General features: G+C 38.1%; 1 protein-coding gene across 4 annotated transcripts in view; it reads left to right on the top strand.

Moving 5' to 3' along the window:
* Window positions 1-12,641, top strand: part of LOC134528447 (protein Smaug homolog 1) — a 41,002-nt gene that overhangs the window by 1,650 nt on the left and 26,711 nt on the right. For all 4 annotated transcript variants that reach the window (XM_063362064.1, XM_063362063.1, XM_063362065.1 and 1 more), the window contains exons 2-5: window positions 5,858-6,078; window positions 6,612-6,837; window positions 7,938-8,128; window positions 9,418-9,527. In XM_063362064.1, coding sequence (XP_063218134.1) covers window positions 5,886-6,078; window positions 6,612-6,837; window positions 7,938-8,128; window positions 9,418-9,527 — 720 coding nt within the window. In that variant the 5' untranslated portion in view covers window positions 5,858-5,885. The remainder of the gene's footprint in view (window positions 1-5,857; window positions 6,079-6,611; window positions 6,838-7,937; window positions 8,129-9,417; window positions 9,528-12,641) is intronic.

The raw sequence follows: 12,641 nt of genomic DNA, 5'->3' as shown, positions 1-12,641 counted from the left end.
CTGGGGGAGGACCCCCGGGCCCCCCACTTCAATAGGGGGATTGATGATTCTTTATAAAAAGGTACATGCCCCCCCATCCTTTTGGAAATTAGTTGTTGCGCTCCTGTACAGTTCATGCAGCTTCATATTCTATACTACAATCGTATTGTATACTATAATCCAACCTGGTTTAGTGTATTTTGCAATACCACATTTGGTGATTATCGGACGTAGCGGCTTTTTAGATCGGAAATAAAAAAAATTGGGAAACATGGTTTTTACAACAATACACACATTCGTAATGCTTACTAGTTGTGAAAAAAATGAAAAAATTTTATCCCACGTTACAATACCTGTGCTTTTATGCTGCCGCCGCCATTCATTGTTTACCTGAATTAAATAGATATGTATGTTTTCCTTATACTAGAAATGTTCCTGAATTAACCCTGAAATGAAGATATTTTAATTCCTTCTGGTTTATTAAAAAATAACATTTTACAGCTTACATTACAATACGTATATATTCACGCTATCGCCAACATTCATTGTTTATGGTTACCTGGGTTTTTAAAAGATTTTTTTTGAGAACGTTTGTCATTGTAGGTGTAGTTGTAATGAAATTAGTTTAAATAACTACTGTATTGCATTTTTAAGGAATTTTTAATCCTTGTATTTCATGTTTGGGTAAATATTTACAATTGCGGTAGATGCCAAAAAAAATGCTAAAAATCCGAAAATACTTTTATTCTATGCTCTTTCACTTCCTCTTTTCAAATCAACCGGCGGAGATAAGAAATTCCAAATACTTTAGGAGATATGGAATTTTTAAATTTTGAACATGTAGAGTAGCGGTATTTGCGAAAAATAATTCTAAAAATCTGAAATTACTTTTATTATATGCTCTTTCACTTCCTCTTTACATTAAAACCGGCGGAGATAAGAAATTCCAAATACTTTAGGAGATATCGAATTTTTAGATTTTCATCACAATACCTGTGAATTCAGGCGGCCACCATTGTTTCTTGTTTACGAGACGAGTATGATTTTTTTCCGCGTAGGTGAACCGACCATTGTTGCTTGTTTATGTTTATGATTTTTTATTTTCGCGACGTAGGTAGAACGACTACATCATTTTCTACTAATGTACCCGCCTCTAACGTATGTGAGTTTTTAACGTTTCAAATTTTAATGTTTTATTTGTTGCGCAAGTAATAAGTAAAAAAATTACGTGAGTTCCTACCGTTCATCCTTTGTCCCGGTTTGTTAGGTCAGGTCAGCTACATTATAAATACTTTAAAACTAAACAACCATTAAAATTAATTTATATTATTTTTAATGTCTGCTTAGTTTGAAAGTATTAATAATGTAACTGACCTGACCTAATCGACCATTTTAATTAATTAGGCATTCACGAACGGTAAATCAAGACGCACATATAGTTCTGCCATTCCCGATTACACCCGAACCATTTACCTTCGGCCAACCTCGGTTTTATTTATAAATATTTATATTTCTCTGTTTATTTTAATGTAGCTATACTAACCTAACTAACCGTCCATAGTGTTTTAAAGTGTTTTAATGTAGCTAACCTAACATAACATAACTATAATAAAAGTATTTTCAGATTTTAATAGATACTCCTAAACCTCCTAAACAAGCAACAATGTAGTCGTTCACCTACGTCGCGGAAAAAAAATCATACTCGTCTCGTAAACAAGAAATAATGGTGGCCGCCTGAATTCACAGGTATTGTGATGAAAATTTAAAAATTCGATATCTCCTAAAGTATTTGGAATTTCTTACCTCCGCCGGTTGATTTGAAAAGAGGAAGTGAAAGAGCACAGAATAAAAGTATTTTCAGATTTTTAGCATTTTTTTTGGCATCTACCGCGACTCTACATATGATGAAATTAAAAAATTCGATATCTCCTAAAGTATTTGGAATTTCTTACCTCCGCCGGTTGTTTTGAAAAGAGGAAGTGAAAGGGCACAGAATAAAAGTATTTTCAGTTTTTTAGCATTTTTTTTGGCATCTACCGCGATTGTAAATATTTACCCATGTTTGTTGTTTTATTGGAATAAATGTGTATTTTTATTTATTTAAAGTACATACTATTTTTAGTCACGCTGTAACAAACGAGTCAGATTGGAGCTTAAAATTTGAATTGAATTGTTAATTTGTTCATTTTCTGTGAGGAATATGTGTTGTGCACTGAAGTAGCTGACACACTGAAATTTGCAGTCGTTCCAGGGAATTCTTTCATTACAACTGTCATATATATTCTGTGTTAGGTATGGCTGGTGTTATATGCATCCAAGTTTATCTCTGGATCCTGTTGGCTTGATCCTGTGGTACATGATGCTAGTCCGTCGGAAGATCCTGCACATCAAAATGCAAAATAAGAAAAACTTTTAATTGTATGTTGAGAAAAAAATCTTTTGACGTGACGTCTAATAAATCAAACGCCGGCTGCACACACGAAAAAGTGTCCCATTACGCTGTGTCTCGTTACGCTCATTGTACGCTTGCGCCACATCTCTCTCTCTCTTCCACTCGATTGGAACAACCATCAATTCGACTTTTTCGAGGCACATTAAACTTGAAACACTCCCATTCGTTTCCTACTTTTCCTATCATCGTCTTATCCTTAACAAAATAACACAGATTGGAAGAAGTTAAATAGCAAACATGTATAAAAGTTATAGTTAAAATAATCTCTTCGTGAAAGTAATAAACATATTAGAATTAATGAGTGCAAATAAAAGTAAATTTATCCATTAAATTGTAGATTTAATTTCACTCCTTTGTATCCATACAAAAAAGTGATAATTCAATAAAAATGATTCAATTTTATTCATAAAAGTATGCAATCATTTCATCGATTTTTTTTTATGACATCACATTAAACTATCGTCCGTAAACCAACTTTACAGACAACCAATTTTTGTAATCATCTTACAATCATAATTCATTATTACCTATATGACAATATTTTTGTTATGTTCAAGTTCTTTCTAAACAAACATATTAATCTTTCCTGTCCAAAATGCCCTATTCCGTTACATGTATTGTAAGAATGTACAAGTCATAATTACTTCCTCATTGCCTTATTTTTAACTTAACATCACCAAAATATTGTGATGTAAACTTTATATATATAAATAATATATATATATATATAAAATATATATAATATAAATATTTAAAATATTTATATATTTAATTTGCTGAGCTATCTTCACCAAACCTTTCACTTTGTTCTTAACACTTGTGTAAAACTAACATACCCTAGAAAAATGAGTAGTTTATACATTACCTAATAATGTTTATGATTCATCTAACCAAAGAAAACAAATGTTTCACCTAACATTGCAAATGAAATACACAACACACCTATCACCTAACACAGGAAACAAAATGCACACTGCATATAACACTACTGCAAATCACAAATATTTAAAAACCATTTTAAAAAAAAACTTAACTTTCTTTGCTTTATGGGAATAATCATTTACTGTAAATGTTACTTTCGTGTATATTAAATACGCCAAAACATTATTGCCATTACACCATATCATTTATTCAATGTCGCGAAACACCAATCATTGTTTTCTTAGTGACTTTTACAATCTCAGTTCATTGTTACATTATTTCAATATAAATAAACACATTCTTCACATTTTTCTCGTGACTACTGCACTCATTACCACTCGTTTCCAATAGATTTCTTATTACCTACTAACTGGTTGTGTACTTATTTATCCACATTATAAAAACATTCCATTCCACTTTTTTTTTTTTTTTCTTCACTGCTACTCTTGACACAACCACTTCTGTCGCTCTAAAACTCACACTATCATTGGATATTTATCTTCACAACGTTATTTGGTTTTTCACAGTTAGCAAAATTGCAGACAAAGTTTTCATTCATTCCTCCATTCAGTTTGTTTTCATTGGCCAATAGAGTTCACCTGTAATGCCCGGTATCGTGCAGTAAACTTGGCCTGGCCGGTGTACCGGACAACTTGGTAAAAGCAGTGGATTGGGGGAAACGGGTGACTGCCGTGTTCGTATACTTCGGAAAGCTTTTCACAACTAAGCACACAGGAGGCTACTGGAGATGTTGCAAAGGGACAGCAGGGTGGTGAACTGGGTGAAGTCTTGTCGAGGAATAGGAGACAGTAGGGGATTGTGAACGGTATTATCGGTATCAGGGGAAGTAAATGTTGGGTGCCGGAGGGTGTGTCCTTGGGCAGCCGTTATGAAGAATGATTTAGGTGAGGTGACAGTAGTTGTAGGACGATTGCAGTAGACTGCTGAACAAAACTGGAAAAAAGGTTTGCTAGCAGATCTGGACAAGTTGGAGAGCTGGTTGTTGCAAACTATGGAAATAAATCCAAACTAAATGTGGTTAGGTTTATGAGGTAAAGGAAGATAATAGAGGAAGTTTATTGTTGGAACGTGCGAGAGATATGGGAGGTGGAAGAGTTAGAGTACCTGGAGTTAATTCTGTAAAACAACCCAAGGTGGGGGAAACGGGTCCAACGGGTGAAGTGATTTGGCAGAACAATGAAGGGAACAGGAAGGATGCACTCGGATGTTTTTCAAGCGGATGCTGGATTAAGCGGGGGCTGGTTGGTACCCACACCTCGTGGAAGAGTTGCAAGAGATAGAGAAGGTACAATGCAGAACAGCGTAGGGGTCATGGGTATGTGGTGGAGAAGGAAAGTGGAAGAGTTTGAGATGCATAGTCCATCCATGATGGTCAGAGTTCTGGGGTGAGAAACTTCAGGGGGAGGGGTGAGTAGAAAGTCTGGTAAGGAGTATTCAAGGTGGTCAAAGACGGTACAGAGGGAGAAGAGACCAGAGTGGAAGATGCAAAAGGCATTGAGAAGAACAGAAATGAGAAAGCACTAGCTTTTGGTGGGGACCAAGCCAGGGTGAAGTGGTCTTGAGGTAATGGTATTTGAAGAAAGAGGGGCAAGGAAACTTGGGAGACTGAATGGTTGGGAAGTGTGAAGTAGGAGGGAGAACTCATTTGTTTACGGAAATCACATTTATAATATTGTAAAGTTTGCTAGAATCTAGATTTTATTATACAGTTTGCTAATGAACATTAATTAGTTAGACAAAAAAAAAACTTTGGTAGCCAGAGTAGAGTGGCACATCTGTTTAGCTGTTGTGTCTATTGTATTTGTAAATTATTTAAAAAAAATGGTTTTTGGAATTGCTGCTTGCTTGTTTGTTCAGCTTAGACTCAAGCAGTGCAGGAGAGAGCCAGTAAAATGGCAAATGGAAGTTTGAATGTAACGCACCTTTGTTAGTTAGATAACAAGATCAGCAGCACCTATGAAGCGAGGTGGCTCGGTTGCAAGACAGTAGACTCTCGTCGCGGAGTGCTTGGGTTTGAATCCTGGCGTCATTTTGGTTTCTAGTGATTTTCAAAATCCTTCTGGCGAATGCCAAGATGGTTCGTTACAATTGGCAGTGGAAAATTCTTTTGCTAAGATTCTCGATTGTACTGTTGTGTGAGAGACCATCGACGAGACATGAAGCCCAGACCAAGTAAAAGAATAAAATAAAAATCAGCAGCACTCAAAATATTTTTGGGAAAAAACTTGACATTTAGACTGCACTCATGAAATCATAGTTGTGGGACTAGGAGTGAATCACAGGTATTAAACTTGAAAACTAACCTAGACATTTTTGGTTTTTTAAAAACATTCCCCCTTTCATTTTTTATGGTTCACTTATAACAGGAAACTGTTTGATTATAATCTTTTTGTCGTAAGCTGTTGTGCTAAAACTGCCAGGACTGTTGTGAAGTTAGGAACTGCAGAAGCAAGCAGGGCTGACGCGGGGCTCGGTGTTGCGCAGTGCGGCAGGCCGCAGCGCGGAGGCAGCCATGTTCCGAGACGAGGTGGACCAGGTGACGGCCATGTTCGAGGGCTGGAACGAGTGCGAGCAGACGGTGGCCCTCTACGCCCTGCTCAAGAGGCTGTCGCCCGTCAAGGCGCGCTTCCTGTCGCTGGCGCTGGACCAGAGCCTCAGCGGCTGCATCAACCTGCACCAGCTGGAGCAGGAGGCCAACAACCCAGGTCTGCCGCTCCTAGCTCCCTCTCGCTCACTCTCGCCTCCTCTTGCTCACTCTCTTGCACTCTTTTGCTCACTCTCTTGCTCACTCTCGCCTCCTCTTGCTCACTCGCTCACTCTCTTGCACACTCTTGCACTCTCTTGCTCACTCTCTTGCACTCTCTTGCTCACTCTTGCACTCTCTTGCTCACTCTTGCACTCTCTTGCTCACTCTTGCACTCTCTTGCTCACTCTTGCACTCTCTTGCTCACTCTTGCACTCTCTCACACACTCCTCCACCTGTCTTGGGAGGATGGCGAGCTCACGGGACAGATGCAGTAGTTAAATTATTTGCCAAGGCCACGGCTACAACCATAAGCCAAGATACTTCAATGGCCGTGAAAGCCTGCAAACATTATTGATTTAAATTTTAGACAATTAATTTCTATACCAGGGAAGTCGTAATTATGCAGTGGTTGAGCAGATGTAAATTAGTGTTGTTCTAAATGATTGTGCGGTGGGTGGTGGTGTGTGAGAGCGAGGCGGCGTGGGTGCACAGGGTACGTGAGCAGCTTGCTGGCGGAGGGCAAGGAGGAGGCCATGAGGCAGCTGCTGGTGCACCTGCCCCTGCTGAAGCCGGGCAACCACGAGGCCCGCACGCGCTACCTTGCCGTCATCCACAAGGTGCTGAGCCACTCGGCGGAGACGGGCGCCCACGTGAAGGAGGCACGCCAGCTGCTGTGCTACAGCCTCATCCACCCGGCCATCACCCTCGAGGACCGCAGGTCGGCCGGCGCAGAGCGGTTCCCTTGGGCGGGACAGAATCAGGGGCAATACCACACGCTGCCGCGATGGCTCGGTGCAGACTTTCTATTACGTTATTATTTCTTCCCATGCTCTTGAAATCAAATTGTCGTCGTGAAACTCCTTTAAAGAGCGATTACATAAAATAAATCTTTCCTGTACTAAACGTACCAATTGATCTGCATCCAGCTCCATACTAAGAAGAAGAAAAAAAATCGATTAAAATAATCTACGACTTAATATTTTCTCAAACTAAAGTAACATTGAAAAATTGAATTTTGTTCGGTTACGAACACGCTACCGTAGAGTGAATAAGGGTATGCACACCTCACAGCATGCCTTTTTTTTTGTTGACAAAATTTTTATGCTTGCCCGTGTGTGGAAACATTGCAGCCATCTGACGGTCTGCTCGCGAGGAAGTTGGAGCGGTCGTTCGATGTTGCTGCCTCGTGTCTGATCGCGATGGTTAGTGGCGTCGTGCTGCGTCTGATTGTTTCTGCATTGCTTTTATGTAAATACAGTGTAAGTCAACAACACTATCAGACAAAAATTTTTATCGCGTTGTGCCTCATTCTGTGCGCAAACCCACAATTTGTGCAAGTGGGAAACGGGGCGGACGTTGCAGTGAGCCATGGTGTTTTCTCTGGCTCCGGTTTCCCAAAACATTCATTCCTTTCTACTCCCAAGTCCCAGTGGTTTACTTCATCTGTCAATTTACTTCAGATGTTGGCAACATGTAAAACACTGATATATCCATTCATATACACAACTGTGTGCAGCAATTATTTCCACAATTTATCTCTCATAACTGCTAGTTAACTGTTGGGCATCTGCGGAAGATGGTGTGCGTTGATTTCAAAGTATATTTGAAGCTAAGTTATGATAGTTCTAAGTTACGACTTTCTAAGTTACGACTTTCTAAGCTAGGTGTGTTTCTAAGTTATGTGTGTTTCTAAGTTATGTGTGTTTCTATATTATGGTCGTTCCAACTGATAGTTTTTTTTCTTCCAAGAAAGCTAGTTATGACAACCGACAGCTGCTGTCCCGTGGTGGACTCGACGGTGACTGCGTCGTGTTGCAGCTCGCTGACGCACTGGATGCACTCCCTGGAAGAGCGCATCACGAGCGGCGCGGGCAGGGTCGTGGGGCACGCCAACGGGGACTCCCCCCACCACAGCCACTACTGGAGCAACCAGGCCTACCACTCTGCCAGTGCCGACTGCCACTTCTACCCTCACAACTGCAACTCTGCGCCGTCCATCACCTCTCACCGTGAGTCCCGCCGGGCTCTTGTTGCGACGCATCCCCTCTCAGAGCCTCGTCGCTGGCAGTGTTACACTGTGACCTCTGGTTGCATCTCTAGCATAGCACCCGCGAATACTAATACAAACGACTAACCAAATGAGTTTTTGTGGACATTATTGTAAGCATAGTCAAAATAAAATTATTTTTCATTTCAAGGACTAATAAAATTTTGCTTTGAACATATGTACACACTTTTATCAAAAATGTAGTAGGAGTGGTCTGTTTTAGTACTAACAAGCTGGCATTACTTTAAAAATCTGTTTTTTGTGACAATTTTTTCACATTGAGATTTTTTAAGGGTTTTTCATGAGTTTGCTCACTGCGTTCTCATCACTGATTAAGTGATTTAAGTATAAATTCACACCATTGATATGACTGTTTCACCTTCTCCCTGGTTCTTGGTTCGGTTCCTGTTCTTAAATATTTTTTTTTTCGGTTCTAGGTTAACCTCCACACAATTTCCAGTCACACCCAAGATACAGTATGTCCTAATAAATGGTGTTCATTTATTAATATGACTTACCAGTGCTCCACTTTACCATAATTCAATGAGAAACGACTGTGTAGCACATTTGCTACTTGTCACTAATACTAAAGCAGCACTGTACCGACATCCTGTGGCACAGAAATATCTAGTAATAGATAGATTTTTCACTGGGTTAGTATTTAATCTAGCCACATCAAAAAAAAATTTTTGAGAAAAGTGTAAAAATTTGTTTGTTAGAGATTAAGAGATCATGTAAAAAAAAAAATTAATACAAACAACTAATGGGCAAGTAATGTCTGTATTATAATAGGTGAGGGATGTGAAAAATCAAATCTTGAAACTAAAGTTACCTCTGTGTAGAGTATTTTAGGAACATTATTTCTACTACATAAACTAGTTTTATGGGCAAGTAATGTCTGTATTATAATAGGTGAGGGATGTGAAAAATCAAATCTTGAAACTAAAGTTACCTCTGTGTAGAGTATTTTAGGAACATTATTTCTACTACATAAACTAGTTTTTGTTACAGTAAAACATAGGTTTATCAAACATATACTAGTGATAGTTAACTTCTTAATACTATACTAGTAAAAGTATTTGCTGAGTTGTTACTCAGTATAAAATGTATTGTATTCGGTTTGGAAAGGCTGCTTGAAGTGTAGCAAGAGGTTTGTGCTGATTTCCAATATCAGGATGTTATTCGTAACGACAGCAGTAATGTTCCGCGACGGGACTTGAGTGTGTTACGAGGTGGTTGCGGTTGCTGCAGGCAACCTGGTGAACTACTCCAACGGCTCTCACCAGCGCACGCGTCGCAGCAACAGCCTCACTCCGCCGGTCAGCATCACCCAGGTGTCCTCGGAGCTGTGGAGCTCGCAGGTCGGTTCATCCCCGACGAGCTGTCCTCGTTCTTTAGTGACTGGCCCTTTATACTGCACGTTAAAGTCCACTTTACTTTTGGTTACTAAATTGAAATGACTAGAACTAGAAAAAAAATTAGCTGGGATATATATTAAAAGTATTAAGTTTAGAAACAAAAAATTTTTAATAGGGATGGGACGAATCCACATTTTGGTCGAATCCGAATCCTTGTTCGAATCCTCAGTGTTTGTCATCGAATCTCGAATCCCAGTCCCACACTAAATTTCACATGTTATTAAAAAAAATCACATTTATTTTAAAAAATTACATAGGCCTATGTATTAAAAAAAATCACATGTGTATTTATAAAATTATAAAATAAGTGCATAGTGTATACACCTGATATAAAATAGAGACAAATAACCTCAAAAACCACACACGTAAGTTTGCATCCGTCTAATTCTCTGTTAAATTAATCCTTCCTATGTTTTCAATAAAATACGTTTGTATAACAGACACCATTTAAAAAAGTTACATTTTTTTCTGCAATGTTATATTATTGAAGATTGGAAATGATCGAGTAGTTATGTTAATTGACAAAATGCAGCATAGTTTATCTTATGTTTGTGCTATTTCCGTTACCTTTATAGTATTGTTTAGGTATACAATTTTCTAGAGCTGGACGAACCTCAGTTCTCTAGTTTCGAACTGAATCGAACCATAGCAAAAAAATTTCGAACCGAGACGAACCAAACCTCATACAGAAATAATTATTTGGAATTAAAATGAACCGACCACCAGCATTTTGGTCTTTAACTGAATGGTGAGAAAGAAAAGTTCTCCAGCCATATGTAAAATTAAAACATTATATGGCTTAGCTTTATTAAATTGCAAAACATTTTATAAGTAAAGTTTATGCAATAAATAATGAAGGAAAGAAAACAGTTTAGAGAAAATCATTTTGCATTTAATTTCTTTATATATACTTTTAATTCATGAAGAAGTTCCATCTAAATTTCAAAAAGACTAGGTATCTTCCTTTTTCAGTGTACACTAACCTTTTTTTTTATTATTTAACATAGCTGCGATTGGGTACAAAGTGCCCGGTGGCAAGCATTCTCCCTACTTCCCCCTCACTCTCCTTCTGAACTGGTCCACACTCCTCCTCCAGCCTATTCCATTCCCCTACTGTCCTCACGACCATCACATTTTTTCCCCTTTCTGTTCTCCTCTCTTTGAAAACCTTCCTAGTATTTTCCTTCCTACTTCTAGACATTCCCATTTTGACTTTTCCCCCCAGCTCTCCCCATTCTCCCACTCCACTCAGCACCTGGTACATCTTGACCAATCTCTCCTTCTGTCTTCTATCCTTTAAGCTCTCCCATCTCATTCCTATCATCATCTCTGTGGTACTGCACTCCCCCTTCCCTTCTCTGTTCGTTCTCCTCCACTTGCCCTTCACCCATCTAGCTGCTCTCCTCTGCACCCCCTCCAGCTCCCTCTCAAGTACTGCCGTGTATGGGTCCCACACTGCTGCGGCATTATTCATTAAAAAAATATATTATTATAAAGATGACGAACATTCAGCATAAGGCCACATAACATTTTTTTGTGGTAGACATAACCTAACATTTTTAATAAGTATAACTTTTTAATAGGACATTAAAAAAAAGTCGAATGTGAATTAAGTTACCTATCTACATTACAAAACCCGCTGACTGCAGTTGCTGTGTTCTTGTAAGAATGCTGCTCGTCAGAAGAAACTTAAGACATTTTTTTGGGGTGGTTCTGGGTCATCTGGGTAGACATTATCTTTTCTCCATTTAGAAAACTTCAACGACGTAAGCCTGCTCATCGCAAATCACCTCAAGAACAATAATATTGTTAACGTAACGTAAGAAGTGTGGTTATAGAAATTTGAGTCGGAAAAAATAAAACACGAGAAATAATTATGACTGCCGCAACTACGCTAGTCAACTTAGTACCGTACTGTAAAATTTACTGGACCAGTACTTTTAATACACAAGATTAAATTAATATTTTCAGTACCTGCTAGTTATAACCAAAAAGGCCAAAGAAAATAAATACATCCCAGTAATTTAAAATAGGTACGTAATTTACGTAATCATTTCCTACCGCATTTGTCTTGTGTTAACTTGATCACGTTAGTTTTGCCGAAATACGAGAGTTCTCGTACATGCGCTTTAGTTTAACGTATGGGGTACGCAATCTTTGGTGATTTTACAACACTTCTCGTACACGCACTATAGTTAAAGGTATAATATACAATACCTTTGGCATTTGTACAATAGTTTATATTACGTAGTACGAGAAATGCATACAAAAATCTCTAAAGTAAACAAAAAACAAAGCGCGCCTATATGAAAAAAATGCTATGCGAGTTATGCGACAATTAATAATTTTTTTTTATTTTGTCTGCGCTTGAAACTGTTGAGGCGACGATTATGCGATAAAAGTAGGAATATTACATGTAATGGAATTTTGTTGTGCTGTTTTGTGAATGGTCTCAAATGGGGGTTAGAAAATTAGAAAAACCTCATTTTTTTTAAACGAACGTTCGGTTTTTCGAATATATTTTATGAGGTTTCGAACCGAAGCAAACGTAAGGGTTCGGTTCGGTTCTAAAATTTCGAACTTCGCCCAGCACTACAATTTTCAATTACTACCTAAAACTCTTAAAAACCCACCTCGAATCCTACCTCGAATCCCACCTCTGATCCTACGAATCCTCGAATCCATAGGATTCGGTATATTCGACGAATCCAAGATTCGAAAATCCCATCCGTAATTTTTAATAATGAAACTAATAAATGTGTTACTATAAAATTTCTTTGAAAAAGTCTTAATATACTTAACTCTTATATGATAAACGTGGCTTACATCAGCAAAACATTGTCACTGTTTTTTAGTTGTCTTTATAAAATGTAAAATGTAAAATGCTTCATGATAATTCTGTTAAGAGTATAATGTGGGGGAACTGGGTTTGTAAGGGATAGCACAATTAAGTTTTATTGAAGTTTTATTAATTTCTAATGCTTACATTACTAATAAATGATTTTTCTCGAAAAAGTCTGATCACCAATCACTTGCACATAAAAAATGTTTATTCGC

The sequence above is a fragment of the Bacillus rossius genome, chromosome 1, assembly GCF_032445375.1.
Source record: "Bacillus rossius redtenbacheri isolate Brsri chromosome 1, Brsri_v3, whole genome shotgun sequence".
Taxonomy (NCBI): Eukaryota; Metazoa; Arthropoda; class Insecta; order Phasmatodea; family Bacillidae; genus Bacillus; species Bacillus rossius.
Note: the sequence above shows the minus strand (reverse complement) of the source record. Positions and strands in the feature narration are given on the sequence as shown.